The sequence below is a fragment of the Mya arenaria genome, chromosome 8 (genome assembly GCF_026914265.1).
Source record: "Mya arenaria isolate MELC-2E11 chromosome 8, ASM2691426v1".
In the NCBI taxonomy this organism is placed as follows: Eukaryota; Metazoa; Mollusca; class Bivalvia; order Myida; family Myidae; genus Mya; species Mya arenaria.
In genome coordinates this window covers 44822173-44842795 of record NC_069129.1, presented here as the reverse complement: position 1 = coordinate 44842795, position 20623 = coordinate 44822173, and the positions used below count along the sequence as shown (strand labels likewise).

General features: G+C 37.5%; 1 protein-coding gene across 1 annotated transcript; it reads right to left on the bottom strand.

Annotated features, from left to right (window-relative positions):
* Positions 1 to 13062: 13062 nt before the first annotated feature.
* On the bottom strand, positions 13063 to 14145 carry LOC128244239 (uncharacterized). The gene has a single exon (XM_052962255.1). It carries the CDS (start codon positions 14143 to 14145, stop codon positions 13063 to 13065), a length of 1083 nt encoding a protein of 360 aa, XP_052818215.1.
* Positions 14146 to 20623: the final 6478 nt, after the last annotated feature.

Here is a 20623-nt window from a genome sequence, read left to right as displayed (position 1 = left end):
AGGGGGGTACTGTAGAAACATGACATAAAAGAGCTCACTTTGATTAATTTTCCAGCCAGTCATTGCTGTTCTTTGCATTGCTGAGGAGGACAGTCCTGCCAACATAACAGTTTGTTCAATAACAGGTAAAAAACTGGTCTCACTTTACATTTTCAACCACTGTTCGATCGTAACAATTATCAAAGAACCGGCTAGTCTCAATCATGAAGCCGCTCTAATTAGAGTCAATGAACGATATAGATCTGGATACAAGCGTCTAGATGATCGAGACTAAATTGGCAACATGAGAACATTTATTTCCCTTCCTGATTCTTGAAAATTACATGAACACATGACAATTCTACTACCATTTAAAGTTTGATTAATTTTCGGACAAATGTGTTTGTTTTAATTTGCCTTCCGCTTAAAGTAAACGTATATATACTGGGCAAGAAGTGCTGAATTTCATCGTGAATCACAGTGATTATCCAAAGTTTGAATTTGGTTCGGACATGTTTTACGGGAATTCAAAGACATTTTTTGTCAGCCGTTTTATATCACAGGTGTCCATGCATTTGCATACATTGGTTCATTCCAAGATAAAAATTATAACCTTTTTCAAAACGTTCAATCTGTGAGAGTGCAGCTTTAATAGACCTGTAAAGACTTGTCGATGTGAAACTTAACTCTCAATCAAACTATGGTAAAAGATCAAATGCGGGGCTCCGTGTGCGGCATAGACTGCTAATTTTTATTTAATATGATGAAGAGCTAGTTATCTTTTTTAAAAGTCTTCATTTGAAGCAAAAAAAATGTTTCAATACCCTGTATGAATTTTCTTCACCGGATATTGATTCATAAAAAACATTGCTCCAGGGTGCGGAGCTACTTTTTGCTATATGGAAAAATCTTCTCCTCAGAAGTCAACTTTGTTCCCCAATGTGCAAGGCACAATCGGTGAAAATTATTTCAGTAAAAGTCACTGATTATTATTATTGTGATTATTATTAATAAACTTTTGCTATTTCAGGAGACAAACAGAAACACAGAGGTGCTATACATTCCGATGGAAAAGACAACAAAAGCATCTCCCATCATTTTGGCGTGGCTCAGATCAAGAGGAGAATTTTAAGAAAGGTAATAACTGAGCAACTAAGAACATGCACGTTGCACTGGTTAGAGTGTAAGACCCATCTCGCTTCATAAGAATTGATAATCATCAATGTATTAAATCAAGAAATTGAAACGTAAGTGTCTTGTCTTTTGCAGTGTTTTTGAAATAGAATATAATTTAAAAAAAAAAAAAACTAAATTATTTTTTAATATGATTGTGAATGTGTGATGTTTTCTTCCGATCATTCTCTCTCAAAAACCAGATACAAAAAACATATTTGTTGATTTTTTTTGTTTTACTTGTAAATATAGTTTTAAGTTTGTATTTTAGGCAAAGCCTTTTATTCTGCTCAATACAAACTTAAATATTGTAAGAGTTATGGCCCTTTGTAATTTTTAAACAATTACATTTTTTTTCATGTTTTTGTAAGCCCATTATTTAGGGACTTTTAATATTTTCACCAGCAGCATGATAAAGTCAGACCAAAAGTGTCCAGTTAGTGTCCAAACAATAACTAAGTTAGAATCCTTTCTCAAATCAGGTGAGCGATATAGGGCCATCTCTGTGTTTGTCTGACAAAAAAACAATAATCAATCTTTGAGTTAAATTGACAAAATATTGTTGTAGAATGTTTTGTGAAGACATACAATTGGATTACTTTTGTGTCAATAGGATTAAGGTTTCTGCACATAAAAAATATTTAGAATAGCATTTGGGTCAGTCGGTTCACGTTCAATATTACTGATAGTATAAGTGGAAGCAGTGACTTAAAATTAATTACCAAACAGTTTCTGCTCAATTGCTTTGAGTTAACATACGAGTTATGAAACTTGGAATACTAGTTCTTGGTGGCATAAATGAAAGACCTTGTTTTGTCACATTGACTTGTAATCAAGCACTAACTTCCTCTAAAAAAATTTCAGGTGGTGGTTGGGCACACACAAGAAGACATAGATCACATGTGTCCAGGCATATGAGTAGACAGGAGTTTCACACTCTGCCAAACTTACTTCATCAGAGGAGCAGAAAGCTTCTCAAGATCCCGCACTGCACACTTAGATATAGTCTTTGACTACAACAAGGGGATGAAAGTACAGAGAGGTCCAATTGAAATCAATTCTGTGCTGCGTCATTTCTTCATTCTGGAAGTCGATGGACATGATTTATCATGGCATCAGGTGTGCAGTTTGTCGACTATCAGCAGTCTTGTTCACCAGTTGTGCAACTTGAGCTGGTAGTTTTATTGCTTGAAGCCACAGCATAAGAGGGGGAAGGTGCAGGCTCATCAAAAAGTCTCAAAAGTTGAAACTAGGAAAAGAAGTTTGTCAAGAGTGTGAATCTATTTGCTTTGAAAACCATCGTTACGATGATTTGGTTTCCTTTGAAACTTGATACATACTATGTGTATGTTGAATGAATTGAGATGCTTAAATAAAGAACCGCTATTCAAATATCAGGAAACTGCATTTTTCATACTAAAGGGTAAATGATGTCGCCATTTCCTGTATGTATTTAAATGAGATATGTTTCCACAATTAATATTTTTAGGGAATTTTTCTCATCCAAATGAATGAGATTAAATTGTACAGCGTTATATGAGCTTAATATGTGTTTTCTGTTTCTTTAAAATTGGTGAAAAATTGTCATGAGATAATTAGACCAGTATCCATTACTGCAATCATACAATCAAAGTTTTAAAGTTTTATTTCATAATACAATAGACAATATGTCCATGAGTATACATATTATAAAACGTACATTAATTGCAAAATAAGTCATAGGTCGTAAGACATGATGTATTAACAGCGAAGAGGATATGTTTTTTACTCATAATACATATGAAACGTCTTTCGTAATTCAAACGCTTTATACACATACATCGCTAAATTTCTATTCACAACAGCTTTCTGAGAGGTCATCAACTCAATAAACTTAAACATATTCCGTCTTTTAAAGTAATATGGTTTGATATACATTTCTCGTAGTTCAGCATACAATTGACATTCAAGTAAAAAGTGGTATTCGTCTTCAAGAGTGTTACAAAATAAGCATGTTCTTTCATTATAAGGTGTTGCTGTTGGTTTATGCCATCTACCTGTTTCGATGCTCAACATATGACTTGACATTCTTAACCTAGACAATGCATATCTATATTTTGTTATATTTACATTACACAAATAGGGTTGTAATTCAAAAAACGACACATGAACGTAATTTCGAGCTCTACTAGACTCTCTGAGCTCAGACTGCCAAATTTGTATATAATTATCAGTAGCCCTTCTTTTAAACATATTTAGAAACAAATATATGTCACCAACACCTTGACTAAGCCATACATCATTAAAACCTAATGCTTGTAACAACTGTCTTACATTGTAAGCCCTGGACTTGAAATGTGGATTTTCCTCTAAGTGCATACAAAGTTTATCATACATAAGTTTAACATATTTTACAGTGTCCATTGTTACAATCTTTAACCAATATCTTATGACATTAATCGACCTTTTACATAATAATGAGGTTCTCCCAAGTTCAAATATACAGGGACAAACCCAATGGGCATAAAATATAATTAAACCCTGTTTAGGGGCACGAGGCAAACAGAGTTACTTTCGAACGTTAAAGCTGCACTCTCACATTTTGGACGTTTTGACAACTTTTCTCATTTTATGTCTTGGATTGGAACCATCCAATTTTTGCGAAAAATTAAATGGCAGATTTTTCTATTTAAGTTAAAACATTGATGTTTAATGCACTTTTCTTAAACCGTTAGTAACATTAATTTTCGAACGGAAATATGAAATCTGTGATCTGATCTTTTGTCAGCAATCTTTTATCATTGGTTTGCAGATAATTACGCAAAAAATTGCTCATTCAAAAACAAAAAAAGTTGTGAAAACGGTATATCTGTGGGAGTGCAGCTCTAAATGTTTAATTTCTTGATTTTACTACTGCATTAAGAATTACAGGGGTTGGGGCATATTTTTAGTGTTTTTATTGCTTTTTATGATTCATACAGTCATACTTTATTCCTCAGGGCATAACTTACAAATAGACAAAACTGGAAAATGGTCGTTTCAAAAGGTCAAAGATAATGCAAGTTGAACAATCATATTGTTCATGGCTTGTATTTTTGGTATATTTTGTTGCATATGCTATAGAAAAGTTGAAAGTTAAAAATAAATTCATAGTTGAAATGATGGCTTTGAATGGTATTGTCAGATGAGAAACGGCACTTTTAAGAAATAGGTATAATGGTACTTTATTTATTTTGATCAATTTTAGATATTGTATGAAAATTATTATCTTATTTAGTACATGAGACCTTTTTAACAATTACTGACAATATAACAATGTGTATATGAAGCTTTAGATCAACACTTCAAGCTGCACTCTTACAGATTGTCAGTTAAGACACAAAATTGTCTCAAAATCTGCTGATTTGGTTATCATTCCTTTAAATTCAGTCATATTAGATAATTCACAATAGAACCCATCAGAAATGTAAAAGTGCCGAAAATTTCATTTACATTAAATTGTTCGTAATGCTTTTAGCCATAAAACATCATTTTTTTTAACATAAATATGATAAACTGCTATCTGATCTTTTTTCAGCAGTCTTATATTACTTAAAATTGGGTCTAGACATTTATGCAAAAAAATTGTCCATTTATAGACAAACAATAAAAGAGTACCGGTAGTCAAAACGATCAATCGGTGAGATTGCAGCTTTAAATACACCTTTTAAGACCGCTGTAAAATTCCAATGGTTTGCCTAAATCTTTAAAGCTAGCATACTGTTTAATTAACAACCATACTTATTGTTTAAAAGTGTCATGATATCTTTGTACAATGTTTTTATATAATTCATTAAAGAAGTCAAAACAAATTTGTTTATCTTGTAAATTGTTTTCTATTATTTAAATGACCCAGACAAAAATGGGAACGTCAGTGCTAGTTCTTTTACTATTAACATCCCATGAAGTTTCTATTGGTGTAGCAGCAAGGAGGTGTTATATTAAGGATGCATCATTTAAACCAAATTATACATTCATATGCACAACATACAGGCGTGTAGCCGCCTATACGTGAATACGCGGCTGAATCCACATGATTCTGACAAAAAAATCAACCAAAGTTGCAGTATGCGAACTTGACTACATGAATCTAAAACTGGTTATTTTCCAGTACTAAATAATGCACATCGGAACGCCCAGAATGCACTAGATTGCACCATGGTTTTCAAAATTTTCAAGTTTGCCCCGAACCCCCAGCACATTTATGAATCCTCATGAATAGAGGGGTAGCTACGCCCCTGACATAATTGAAACCACAGTGTGGCTAAACAACACTTGTATGTTTATCCTACGCAGTGATCTCCCATGGAAATGCAATCGTCAAAGAATCTGAAGGGGATGTTTATATGGACTACATTTGAAATGCACCAAGTGTTTAAAAAAGTTGATTTCAGTCACGAAGAGAATCAACCATACCCCACACTTGTTGGAGTAAGATGAAATGTCCACTTTCCGCGAGAAAGAAAGTACATTGAAAATGTTCATTTGATTCAAGTGACTATTTTTTATAAATATGTTACAATACATAAAATACGTTATTTTTTTATAATTGTTTACCCATGTTGAATTTTATTTGGCAAATTTATAAGAGATTTATATACAAGGGCATAGCCAGAAGTTCGTGGAAAAGCTTGATAAAATGAAAACAATATGCAGCATATCTTTTAAACTTTCATACAATAATAATCAGGTAATTTGAAATTAAGAATGCGAGATTCATCGTAAAGCATGTTATAACGACAACGTAGTGATCACTATGGAAACAGGTGGTCGCGCATTCCTCCGCAGTTTCTAAAATAACCCATGACAATATCTTGTTTTGTTGACCACTCACATTGAAACCAATAAAACGGCGCGAAGGTTTGCACATTTGACGTGACGTTAATAACGTGTGATGAAGTGAAGTTTTAAGTCAGTGCGTTTGTTTGTTTATTTCAAAGGAAACATTTTAGCTTGAACGGAATAGTTAAATTTTGTTTAAAATGACGCCAGAAGACAAATTGATAAAACGGGCAGTGATACAGTTCTGTGTAAACCTAGGGAAAACTCCATCGCAAACACTTAAACTGATGAATGAAGCATCGAGTGAAACTCAAGTGAAGCGAATGCTCGTTTACAAGTGGCACAAGCGGTTCAGTGAGGGGCGGGAAAGCATTTGTGACGACGTGAGGTCTGGGCGACCGGTTTCACAAACTACAGTGTGTGACGTCGAGGCCGTAAAAAACATCGTTGACGCTGATCGTCGAGTCACTCTTTATGAAATATGCAAGATGTTGGACATGAGTTATGGGTCGGTACGGAGGATAATGAAAGACAGTTTGAAAATGAGTCGAGTGAGTGCGCGTTGGGTTCCACGGCTGCTGACAGAAGATGAGAAGAGCAAAAGAGTACGGGAATCACGCCGATCCTTAGCTCGGTACTAAAAGGAAGGAAACCATTTTCTTGAGAAGATAGTCACTTGCGATGAAACCTGACTGTTTTATTTCGACCCTGAGACAAAACAGCAAAGCAGTCAATGGAAGACTACCAGTTCCCCGCCACCGAAGAAGGCACGACCATCCTGCTCGATAGGAAAGTATATGTTCATTTTCTTCTTTGATGTGCACGGTGTTATCCTACTCCATGCAGTTCCGCAGAGCCAATCTGTGACGGGTGCTTCCTACTAAAAGGTAAAGTGATATTTAACAAAATTCATTTTTATCAATATTTAGGACTTGATAAAATCTGCATAAAACAATGTTTTAAAAAGTTTATGATTAAAAATATGGGATTGAATAAGTGTTAGTTTTAATTATATTTGATGAAGTACGCAAAACGCGACAAATGTTATAAGCCTCAGTTATGTTCTCCATTTAAGGTTTTGAGGCGTGACTTGTAGAGGGCGATGGCATTTAAGAGACCACTGGCGTTGCATGATGGGTGGATTCTTCACCAGGAAAATGCATCAGCACATAGATCGGAGGAGGCACCGACTACCGCGACAATCCAGCTTGAAGCGGAGATCCTTCCCCACCCCCTTTATTCGCCAGACCTACCACCATGCGATTTTGCCTTATTTCCGAAACTTAAATGTGAACTAAAGGTAAACGCTTCAATGACTTTCAGGCACTACAGAGTGAAGCTCAGACAGGCCTGTATTTTTACAAGTCAGAGTGGTTCAGTGACATTTAGCGGCAGTGGGTAGCGAGACTTCGACGTTGTATTGCGGCGAACGGCTCTTACTTTGATAAGTTATGACGTTGACGTCAGATTCTGCCGTTTGAACTGCGCGGGCTATACTGATCTCATGTTAATGAAAAAGCTGTAGTTTCCTTTATATTTTATGTATCAGTTTGAAGTTTTCTATGTCATTTACAGCTGAAATAGATTTTATAGCGAGCGTTGAAAAATATTAAAATGTGTTGATTGTATTAAGGAATTCCACGAACTTCTGGCTATACCCTCGTATTAAGAAACTCGGAAAGTATGTGAATGGTTTGGACCGGCTTCCTCAGCCGCTAAAGAGGATATGATTATGAAGCGTTAAGGGTTTTAAAAATGCATCTTTTACTTGGATTTTATAGATTGTTATTACGAAATAAAGTATGGCGTATCAAACGAAGTGTTAAAGCTAAGCTATTGATGGCTGAAACCCTTCAATAAATGTTGATTTGTGCTAACATATAGTCTTTGAAGTCCAATATTTGGAAATGCGTTACTAACCCGATTCAACAAAAGGCTGTTGCACAATCAGTTGATTGACATAATCACGTGATAAACCAATAAATTCCATTAAGGTTAAAATATTCAACACCTTAGTATGAGTCCCTGTGGGCGAGTGGATAAGCGATCCGTTATCTGCACCCATATGTGCTTGCTCCCAACTTGAACAAGATTAATTTTTAATACTTCAATCGTTTTTTAAAAATGCAATTGAAGTAAGAAAATCAACCTGGTTACTATTATTTCTGCAATTTCAGTACCAAGGAGTAAAATAAATATACATATAAGTGTTTTCAGATGCATTACGAGAAAAAATATGTTTGGTGCCAAACATGAGAGAGTCTCTTTAACGGAAAAGTTTTGGCAGTTACTCAGTCAGTCAGATGGTGATAAATATAATGCATAGCATCATCGCTCTGGAGTATGAGAACGTTGTATACAGAGTATTTTTTTACTGAACATGCGTCTGTTTATGTTGATGACATAAAAGGTTTAAACTGTTTAAAGGAACAATAACATTATGAAACAACAAATCTGATTACAGATATCAGTGGCAGATTCTGGAATTGACTTAAGAAGGGGTACGTGAAACTCATGGGCTTAATCTTTCCACATCCGTCCCTCCCTCAGAACAGAAATTGAATGGCTTGAAATGTTGGACCGGGGTGGGGGTTAGACTCCCCCAATTTATAGTCCGAAATAGTGCATTTTTATCTTAATATTGTATTTTTCCCGATATTGACTGAGAACATATTATAAACGGACGATTCAAAGGGGTGGGGGACGGCGCGCGCGCTGGGACCGATTCCCCCCACCCTCCACCCCGCCCCCTGAATCTGCAATTGAGTACTTGCATTAAAACCGTCTCCGTAGCCTATTGGTTAAGGCGTTCTATACCCTTCATTAAATTGACTTAATACTTCACACAATTGTTCAGGACCATAAGCCAATGAGGTTACATAACTCCATATCCTTAATACAAGTTATGGCCCCTGATTGACTTAGGTTAAACTTTTAGGCAAGTAAAATTTAAGGGGAAGTTGGAATTTAATAAAAAAAACTTCCATGGGTCACAATGAACCCAATGAACAATGTTCTTTAATCATGAGCTATATAACTGTTCAAGCGTTAACAGACACATTCGTGTGCAGACGAAACTTTTATTGTTTTTACAAGCACAGAACTTGTATTTAGCATTTACAGTTTCTATATAATTCAACTGAAAGTTCTATTTAACCATAATATATCAAATATTAAGTCACCATTCACTAGCGGATTGAGAAGGGGTGCAGTTGGCGTGCGCTCCATCTAAAATCATCCAAGTTTACTTTTTGTGTCAATATATGAGAAGAAAATAATAAAATATACACATAATGCATCATTTCCGACTACAAATTGTTAAAAATTACTTGATTGAGTAACCCTCAATCCTCCTGCAAACGCCCCTAAGTAACGCCCCCTTCTAACGAGAATTCCTGGATCCGCCCCTGGTCATTATATATTTTGTTTATCAAACGGTACAGAGACCAAGTGACTGAATCTGACTTGCATTTAATGAATGAGATGGTCTGTAAAAGATTTCCGATGAATATCCTATGAAATTTGAAGTCCTCCCGTTTCGACTGGTCATTGTTTGTGAATTTATTATACACAATTATAAAAAATACTATTACCAAATTGTCTCTTAAGGTTACGGGAGCCTATACTGTCAACCGTAGAGGGCCTTCGGGATCACAGTGCTAAGGTATAATTTTTTATAGCAAGCGGATGCATTGCATTGTCATTTAAGCCATAATCATTTAAGCTAAAATACGTGCGAAGTAATCTTTTACAACAAAGGTCAACCGATTTGCTAATGTCGTTAAATTTATCGAAAAATACTCCAAGGTGTTTGTAGCTTATGGATTCTGTCACTTCTCCGTTACAAATTGACCAATGCCTTTTACACTTTTTAAAGTCGCTCTGTTTTTCATTATATACAAGAACGTTGCATTTATTCTGCTTATATTCATAACTATCATTTTTCGAGTTTTTGGAACAGACATCCATAATCGATTGAAGGCCTTTCGGCGTTAACGAGAGCAATATCATATCGTCCGCTACTGTAGGACAAGCAAAAGAGGTGTCATGTATTTTAAGAGTACTGTCATGGCAGTCCAGTTTTTCTATTAAACTTTTTATGTAGATGACATAATAAAATGAACTTAGACATTGGCCTTGCCTCGCCCCTTTTCGTATTTGGAACCATGTTGACACGATATTGTTTGTTCGGACACAGCTGTATATATCTGTAAGCATATTCCTCAGTATTTTGAGAAACTTAGGTGAGATCCCAATGTCATAGAGCTTGTAGACAAGTATTTCAAAGTTTAAGTTTTTAAGTTTTAAATTATCACTTTTTTGGCATCTAAATAACAAGCATACAGTTAAGAGTTGTTTTCACGTGTGAATTGTATGCATTCTTTAGCCATAAAAGCAGTAGACATACAGTTTAAGCTTTTTTGGAACCCGCCTTGTAATCCGTGTATATGTATGTAGTTATATATGTTGATTTGGTTGATTATAATTTTTACACATAGCTTTAGAATTGTCGAGCATAATGATATCGCTCTGTAATTGTTAGGATCCGATTTAAAACTGTATAAGTTGTCATCATTTCATAAATTTGAAAAAGAGATATGATCATCGACTATGAAGTCATTTTTTAGACTAACTTTATCTATTATTATGTTACTGTATTTTCATTTCAACGTTTACGTTTTTAAATAATGTTCATTTTGTGCTATAATCATTACAATTCATAACTTCGAGCTTAGATGTAGTATTTATCATCTTGTAAAAAAACACACTACCAAAGGTCGATATTTCTCATTAAATGTTCTCCCAAGTGTGTAATAATTAAACAGTTTGTAAACGAAAATAAGCCTAACGTTTTCAAAATCATTAAAATGATCTTGAACTGCATAACGAATTTATACGATATGAACAATGCCATTTATCAAAATAACAAGGGAAGTAATAACATAATAAATATTGATTCTATTTATTTATATAGTACTGACTTTCTGTCCAAAACAATACAGGTTAGTTTACATGTAATAAACTTTAAAAAATCATTTCCAACATAGTTTTAATTCCATGATTCACAGTTCATGTTTCCGCATAGTAATGTATTTACACTGCTGTACTGCCAGACTGCTAGACTGCTATCTTCACATCCATGTTGCAAAGGGTAAATTTTAAAACATGCATCTGCGGTTAATGAAAACTACTTTCACAACAAAGCATGACTCATATTTATATTTGACCCAACAGGACTGAACATACATGCATTTTGATTCATTAACATCGGGTCTAGAAGTGGCATCACTCGTATTTATTCAAAGGATTTAGCCCTGAGGTTTTGACCTATTAAATGATTGTTTAGACCCACCCCATAACCAACGACTTAGAATGTCTGGAACACATACCATTCTTTCCAAATCTCGTATTCACGATAAATGTTATAAGCATCTCAAACATTACTGAAGTGGCCGTGTAACAGAATTATTTTACCACTCATACAAATGATCGAGTTTTATCAAATGTACGGTTTCAAGAACACCACTTTATATATTTTTGTTTATTTATAAGAAGCTAAAGCTATATATGTATGATAAAACATAATGTGCATGTGGAATAAAAAAATCTCGAAATTGTATATGTTAGGGAATAATGAAACAAGAGGGCCATATTGGCCCTAAATCGCTCACCTGAGTGAAAGAGTTTAACCTTTGTAATCAGTATAGCTTGATATTTGTTCTCAAAGAATATTGAAAAAGATACTGATCAAACATGTAGCCTGGATAATCAATGACAGGACTTGTCACAGTTGCCTGCACTCTGACAGGACTTGATGATTGAGTGCACACTGACAGAATTTGATTTTCATATTTGCACACTGACAGGATTTTGTTCAGTTGCCTGCACACTGACAGGACATGATAATTGACTGCACACTGACAGCACTTTGTACAGATACCTGCACACTGACAGGACTTTTTTCAGTTACCTGTACACTGACAGGACTTTGATCAATTGCCTGCACAAACACGAGATTTCGTTCAATTGCCTGCACACTGACAAAACTATGTTAAATTGTTTGCACACTGAAATAGTTTTTAGTATAGATACACAAACAACAAACAGTGCACCATCCAATAAAATCAATAAACTGCATTAAGCTCTAGTAATCAAATATCAGAATACATTCAGCACCTTCGACTAATATCATTGCTTCTTCCATCTAGGTCAACATCACCTTCCTTCACATGTTCAAAATCAATTTTTTTTTAAATCCATAAAGGCCTTTTCACTATCCACACAGACGATAAGATTGTAGCTAAAAATAATCTACATGAAGTTCAATGGAAAAGTCTATTAAATATATTATTAAGTAAAAATGAAATTCCTTCTAAAGAATAAAGTGTTTGATAATTATTTGAATCTATGAACTTAAAAAATGAAAAATAATTCCTTTTAAGTAACTATGTTGAAGACTTAATAAAATTTAAAATCTATTCCCTTGATGCTAAAATAGAAAGGGAGACCATATAGCAAGACTTAAGCACCTGCCTCAAGAGTAAACTTTACATAACTATCAGATTTTACCATTTTGGCCATTTTGTTGTTGTTGTTGGTGTTGTTGTTGTTGTTGATCAATCATGATATTTGGTGTATTTTTGTAGAGGGTCACGTAAGGAAGCTTTCTTTAAAGTTAAATTGAATTTTGACTGGTAGTTTTAGAGGAGATGATGTTTTTGAAGCATAATAGGAAGTTGGCTATTTTGTTGTTGTTGCTGTTGTTGTTGTTGTAAATCAATCGTGACCCCTTGTTGTATTTTTGTAGAGGGTCACCCAAGGAAGCTTCCTGTAAAGTTTCATTGAATTTGGAGCGGTAGTTTCAGAGATGTTTTTTTTAAAGCAAAACAGGAAGTCAGCCATTTTATTGTTGTTGCTGTTGTTGTTGTGGTTGTTGTTAATCAATCATGACTCGTTGATGTATTTTTGTAGAGGGTCACCCAAGGAAGCTTCCTGTAAAGTTTCATTGAATTTTGAGCGGTAGTTTCAGAGGAGATGTTTTTTAAGCAAAACAAGAGGTCGGCCATTTTGTCGTTGCTGTTGATCAATCGTGACCCCTTGTTGTAATTTTTAGATGGAAACCATGCCCACAGGGTACTTGTGTACGAGTGTGGTGGCACAAAACCAATCGCCCGGCATTGTTGATATGGACTCGTATTGACGATTGCAGTGAAAAGCCGGTAATTCGATGATAGTGTCATCTGCGTTTATATTAAAATTCAAGATCATACATCCGCTACATGTCGTAATAACAGCTTTTCTATCACCAGTTGTAATAATGCCTTGAGGTTGAAAATCAAGGAGCTGTGTAGCCAGATTGTTTAGCTGCTGATCATACACGATTAGCCTGTAGTTCCAATTATCGACAGCTACAATTCTGCCGTCTGAAAGGAAGTCTAGACCTGTGATTAAAGGTTCTCTATCACCATATTCATCCTGCTTCAAATTCCTAGACGCCAACAAACGTAACATAAAAGGACGTATAAACGACCCGGATGTTGCCTTGGTGAACGTTTTCTCGACTTTAAGTGAACCGATGTCATCCCCGCTTTGTATGAAAGAAAGCAGTGTCTTGTTGAATTCGAAAATGAAATCCAGAACATGTTTCTCGGACTCTTGTTTTGAAATCGCATTTTTGTGTTGTCTTATCTTTTTGGTAAATAGATGCATTCTACAGGAATCGTCAATGTATGTAGCTGATATTGTATCAGTATCTTTAGTAATGGCCGTTCGAACTATTTTCTCTTCATCTATTTTCTTTGATTCCATCTTGACTGAATCACGGGCCCTCTGAACAACGTTGCACTTGAAATCATCAAACAGTTTATCTATTTCGTTTTTCATTATATCGATTTGTTCGGGAATGACCTGAACCTGGCGGCGGTAAGCTTGGATTCGTTTTTCATCACCTTTTTGAATATTTTCACATCTGCCATGTAAATTTGCAAGCGATATTTTCCCACTTGATTTGATATCAGTGACTTCAGTGCACTGCTTATGGTACATTATACCACAGAGTCCACAACACATTTCATCGTGGTCTACACAGTATATGTTTAAATCCTGCTTGTGTTTGATGCTTTTCCTTTGGTCTTCTTCCTCCAAACCTTGTAGATCGTGTTCAACCATGATGTCATTCAAGGAGTGGCTCATTGAGCACTCCTCACACTGGTGTTGTCGGCAGGTTTTACACAGCACCACCGCATCGATCCACCTCCCGTTGGTTCTACAGGGATCACAACGTTTCCCCTTTCGACCGGTAACGTTGTCGTCGGCACATGTTTGATCCGCGTCTGGAGACCTTCCTCCAACTTAGTCGTGTACAGTTGTTTGGAAGCATTCAGCCATGTCTTCACAATAAAATGTATTTGACAAGTAACAAATATTACGTACAAATGGATGATGTGGTCATCGCAATCCAGAACGTATTAATGTTTAACAATATCAAACTCTTAAGTAATATTTGTCCTTCTTTTCACAAAGTAAAGGTTTTATGATATGCGCAAATCAATATTGAGTTAAGAAATTGGTTCAAAGCCAACAGACTTTTATTAAAGAGGCATGCATAACACGCTTGGTTGTCTTCATTTTCGTATCACCTGTTATGCTGTTATAAGTAATATATACAGACACTTTTTGCCTTAAGTAACGTTACAGTTATCATGACATTCAAAACGTAAATATGAATGTTTTTTATTTAAGACGCACAAAATCACCTAATATGAACAAAATCTCCCATATGTTATTCAACTTTATTTGCCATTTTAAAACTTTTTTACAATATCATTTGTACAATTATTGGTGTATTGTATTATTGTATATTATTTCATTACATTTTCATTACATCTTTACTCAGAAATAGCGTATTTTAAAAGCGCGATTGATTATTCCGTCATTGCAAAACATGGTATTAGTGTTCTGGGTGTTCGAATGTATTTTGTCCTTTATTAAAAAATATAGATCGTGTCATTCAGTAAATGCTTGATTAAGCATTCCTCACACTGGTGTTGTCGGCAGGTTTTACACAGCACCACCGCATCATTTCACCTCCCTTTGGTTTTACAGGGATCACAACGTTTCCCCTCGAATCTAGAACCTTGTCCTTGTTGAATTGTTTTGAAGCCTTTAGCAATTGTTCAAAATTACGCCAAAGCATATAAAGGAAGAACAAAACCGCTGAAAATTGATACCGGAACTGGATCTCAACGACTTGTGATCTTTTTATTATATCGATTCTTCTTGATATAAACTCAGCAAAAAGAAAGAGTACACGCTTATGGTGGATGGTTACATCGTGAAACTTTGTTGCTGTGTGTATTGATCTTACTGCTAGGGTGTATACCATTCTGATATTGGTTCAATCTATGCAGAAATATAATAAAAACTTGATTTGCAGCTAAACTACGTGCCGTTATTAACAGTGTATCAGGGAGTGGGGTAAATTTCCCCGGTGGATATTTCATGTTATAAAATACATATACACTGTTTATAATGACTCAACATGTCTCGACGGACTTGCTTATAACATACTTTTGGACATGTCAGATGATTACAAGGTATCAGAGATGGTTTTTTACTTCTTGCCATTTAGTCATAAACATTTCAAGTTATTAAACGGAATATATTAACAAATACTTGAATTTGCACAGAGACCTTCAACACCTTCGCTAAAGCCGCATTTTGTAAATATTTAACGGTTCTCTAGAAACATTTTCCCAGTGTAATAAGATTCATATTATACAACCATTGCATTAGATCAGATCATTGTTGTAAAACCCTATACAACACTATATGCATTATGCACATACACACACACTCACACACACGCACTGTTTGTGTGTGTGTGTGTGTGTGTGCGCGCGCGCGCGCGCGTGTGTGTGTGTGTGTGTTTCTTATCGCCCATCTCTGATCGAAACTACCTTTGATAAACTCACTCTGCTCGAATAAGTCACACTAAGATAACTAGTAATCCGCAAACGGTTTCAAGTATGGTTGAAGACATTAGATTATGAAATATCTCAAGCTTTATGCCGTACTTATTGATAATAATGATAGATGATCTATGGATTTGAAAATATATCCGTCATGTGAATAAAAGATGATTACAAAATCACCGGAAATGCAAAAGATGTTTTTCTCGGGCAACAGTCCTATTTGAGTAAATACTAAGTGATTGCTTTTAACAAGCGTTCTATTTAAATAACCTATCAGGTGACTATTATAGGTACTCTGTCCTTCAGTATATTTGAATTAAAACGAAGTTCTGTACGTCTACATAAAGGTTTACACGCACCTTAGCGAAATTATAACTGTAAGGTAAAAATAATAATATGTAGTACATTACATATAAACCATACTCGTCGACATAACATATGAACCACTTCTCACATGTAAATGTCAACATACATATAAGCCCCTTCCCACCTGTACACGTCAACATACATACGAGCCACTTCACACATGTACACGTCAACATACATACGAGCCACTTCACACCTGTACACGTCAACATACATATGAGCCCCTTCCCACCTGTACACGTCAACATATATATGAGCCTCTTCCCACCTGTACACGTCAACATACATATAAGCCCCTTCCCACCTGTACACGTCAACATACATATGAGCACCTTCCCACCTGTACACGTCAACATATATATGAGCCACTTCCCACCTGTACACGTCAACATACATATAAGCCCCTTCCCACCTGTACACGTCAACATACATATGAGCCCCTTCCCACCTGTACACGTCAACATACATATAAGCCCCTTCCCACCTGTACACGTCAACATACATATAAGCCCCTTCCCACCTGTACACGTCAAAATACATATATGCCCCTTCCCACCTGTAAACGTCAACCTTCATATGAGCCCCTTCCCAGCTGTACACGTCAACATACATATGAGCCCCTTCGCACCTGTACACGTCAACATACATATGAGCCCCTTCACAACTGTACACGTCAACATACATATGAGCCACTTCCCACCTGTACACGTCAACATACATATGAGCCCCTTCCAACCTGTACAGGTCAACATACATATGAGCCCCTTTCCACCTGTACACGTCAACATACATATGAGCCTCTTCCCACCTGTACACGTCAACATACATATAAGCCCCTTCCCACTGTACACGTCAACATACATATGAGCCCCTTCCCACCTGTACACGTCAACATATATATGAGCCCCTTCCCACCTGTACACGTCAACATACATATGAGCCCCTTCCCACCTGTACACGTCAACATACATATGAGCCCCTTCCCACCTGTACACGTCAACATACATATAAGCCCCTTCCCACCTGTACACGTCAACACACATATAAGCCCCTTCCCACCTGTACACGTCAAAATACATATAAGCCCCTTCCCACCTGTACACGTCAAAATACATATAAGCCCCTTCCCACCTGTACACGTCAACCTAAATATGAGCCCCTTCGCACCTGTACACGTCAACATACATATGAGCCTTTCGCACCTGTACACGTCAACATACATATGAGCCACTTCTCAACTGTACACGTCAACCTACATATGAGCCCCTTCCCACCTGTACACGTTAACATGCATATAAGCCCCTTCCCACCAGTACACGTCAACATGCATATAAGCCCCTTCCCACCTGTACACGTCAACATACATATAAGCCCCTTCCCACCTGTACACGTCAACATACATATAAGCCCCTTCCCACCTGTACACGTCAACATACATATAAGCCCCTTCCCACCTGTACACGTCAACATACATATAAGCCCCTTCCCACCTGTACACGTCAACATACATATGAGCCCCTTCCCACCTGTACACGTCAACATACATATGAGCCCCTTCCCACCTGTACACGTCAACATACATATAAGCCCCTTCGCACCTGTACACGTCAACATACATATAAGCCCCTTCCCACCTGTACACGTCAACATACATATTAGCCCCTTCCCACCTGTACACGTCAACATACATATAAGCCCCTTCCCACCTGTACACGTCAACATACATATTAGCCCCTTCCCACCTGTACACATCAACATAACATATAAGCCACTTCTCACGTGCACACGTTAATATAACATATGAGCCACTTCTGACGTATAATCGTCAACATACCATATGAGCCACTTCCCACCTGTACACGTCAACATACCATATGAGCCACATCCCACCTGTACACGTCAACATAACATATAAGCCACCTCTCACGTGTAAACGTCCGCATAACATATGAGCCACTTCTCACGTGTAAACGTCAACATAACATATGAGCCACTTCTCACGTGTACACGTCAACATACCATATGAGCCACTTCCCACCTGTACACGTCAGCATAACATATAAGCAACCTCTCACGTGTAAACGTCCACATAACATATGAGCCCCTTCTCACGAGTACACGCCAACATAACATATGAGCCACTTCTCACGTGTACACGTCAACATATCATATGAGCCACTTCTCACGTGTACACGTCAACATACCATATGAGCCACTTCTCACGAGTACACGCCAACATACCATATGAGCCACTTCCCACCTGTACAGGTCAACATACATATGAGCCCCTTTCCACCTGTACACGTCAACATACATATGAGCCTCTTCCCACCTGTACACGTCAACATACATATAAGCCCCTTCCCACTGTACACTTCAACATACATATGAGCCCCTTACCACCTGTACACGTCAACATACATATGAGCCCCTTCCCACCTGTACACGTCAACAAACATATAAGCCCCTTCGCACCTGTACACGTCAACATACATATAAGCCCCTTCCCACCTGTACACGTCAACATACATATTAGCCCCTTCCCACCTGTACACGTCAACATACATATAAGCCCCTTCCCACCTGTACACGTCAACATACATATTAGCCCCTTCCCACCTGTACACGTCAACATAACATATAAGCCACTTCTCACGTGCACACGTTAATATAACATATGAGCCACTTCTGACGTATAATCGTCAACATACCATATGAGCCACTTCCCACCTGTACACGTCAACATACCATATGAGCCACATCCCACCTGTACACGTCAACATAACATATAAGCCACCTCTCACGTGTAAACGTCCGCATAACATATGAGCCACTTCTCACGTGTAAACGTCAACATAACATATGAGCCACTTCTCACGTGTACACGTCAACATACCATATGAGCCACTTCCCACCTGTACACGTCAGCATAACATATAAGCAACCTCTCACGTGTAAACGTCCACATAACATATGAGCCACTTCTCACGAGTACACGCCAACATAACATATGAGCCACTTCTCACGTGTACACGTCAACATATCATATGAGCCACTTCTCACGAGTACACGTCAACATACCATATGAGCCACTTCTCACGTGTTCACGCCAACATAACATATGAGCCACTTCTCACGAGTACACGTCAACATACCATATGAGCCACTTCTCACGTGTACACGTCAACATACCATATGAGCCACTTCTCACGAGTACACGCCAACATACCATATGAGCCACTTCCCACCTGTACAGGTCAACATACATATGAGCCCCTTTCCACCTGTACACGTCAACATACATATGAGCCTCTTCCCACCTGTGCACGTCAACATACATATAAGCCCCTTCCCACTGTACACGTCAACATACATATGAGCCCCTTCCCACCTGTACACGTCAACATATATATGAGCCCCTTCCCACCTGTACACGTCAACATACATATGAGCCCCTTCCCACCTGTACACGTCAACATACATATGAGCCCCTTCCCACCTGTACACGTCAACATACATATAAGCCCCTTCCCAACTGTACACGTCAACACACATATAAGCCCCTTCCCACCTGTTCACGTCAAAAATACATATAAGCCCCTTCCCACCTGTACACGTCAAAATACATATAAGCCCCTTCCCACCTGTACACGTCAACCTACATATGAGCCCCTTCGCACCTGTACACGTCAACATACATATGAGCCCTTTCGCACCTGTACACGTCAACATACATATGAGCCACTTCCCAACTGTACACGTCAACATACATATGAGCCACTTCCCACCTGTACACGTCAACATACATATGAGCCCCTTCCCACCTGTACACGTCAACATACATATGAGCCCCTTCCCATCTGTACACGTTAACATGCATATAAGCCCCTTCCCACCTGTACACGTCAACATGCATATAAGCCCCTTCCCACCTTAACACGTCAACATACATATAAGCCCCTTCCCACCTGTACACGTCAACATACATATAAGCCCCTTCCCACCTGTACACGTCAACATACATATAAGCCCCTTCCCACCTGTACACGTCAACATACATATAAGCCCCTTCCCACCTGTACACGTCAACATACATATGAGCCCCTTACCACCTGTACACGTCAACATACATATGAGCCCCTTCCCACCTGTACACGTCAACAAACATATAAGCCCCTTCGCACCTGTACACGTCAACATACATATAAGCCCCTTCCCACCTGTACACGTCAACATACATATTAGCCCCTTCCCACCTGTACACGTCAACATACATATAAGCCCCTTCCCACCTGTACACGTCAACATACATATTAGCCCCTTCCCACCTG

Coding starts and splice junctions, on each gene's coding strand:
- LOC128244239 (XM_052962255.1), bottom strand. CDS start 14,145: ATGAGCCACTCCTTGAATGACATCATGGTTGAACACGATCTACAAGGT.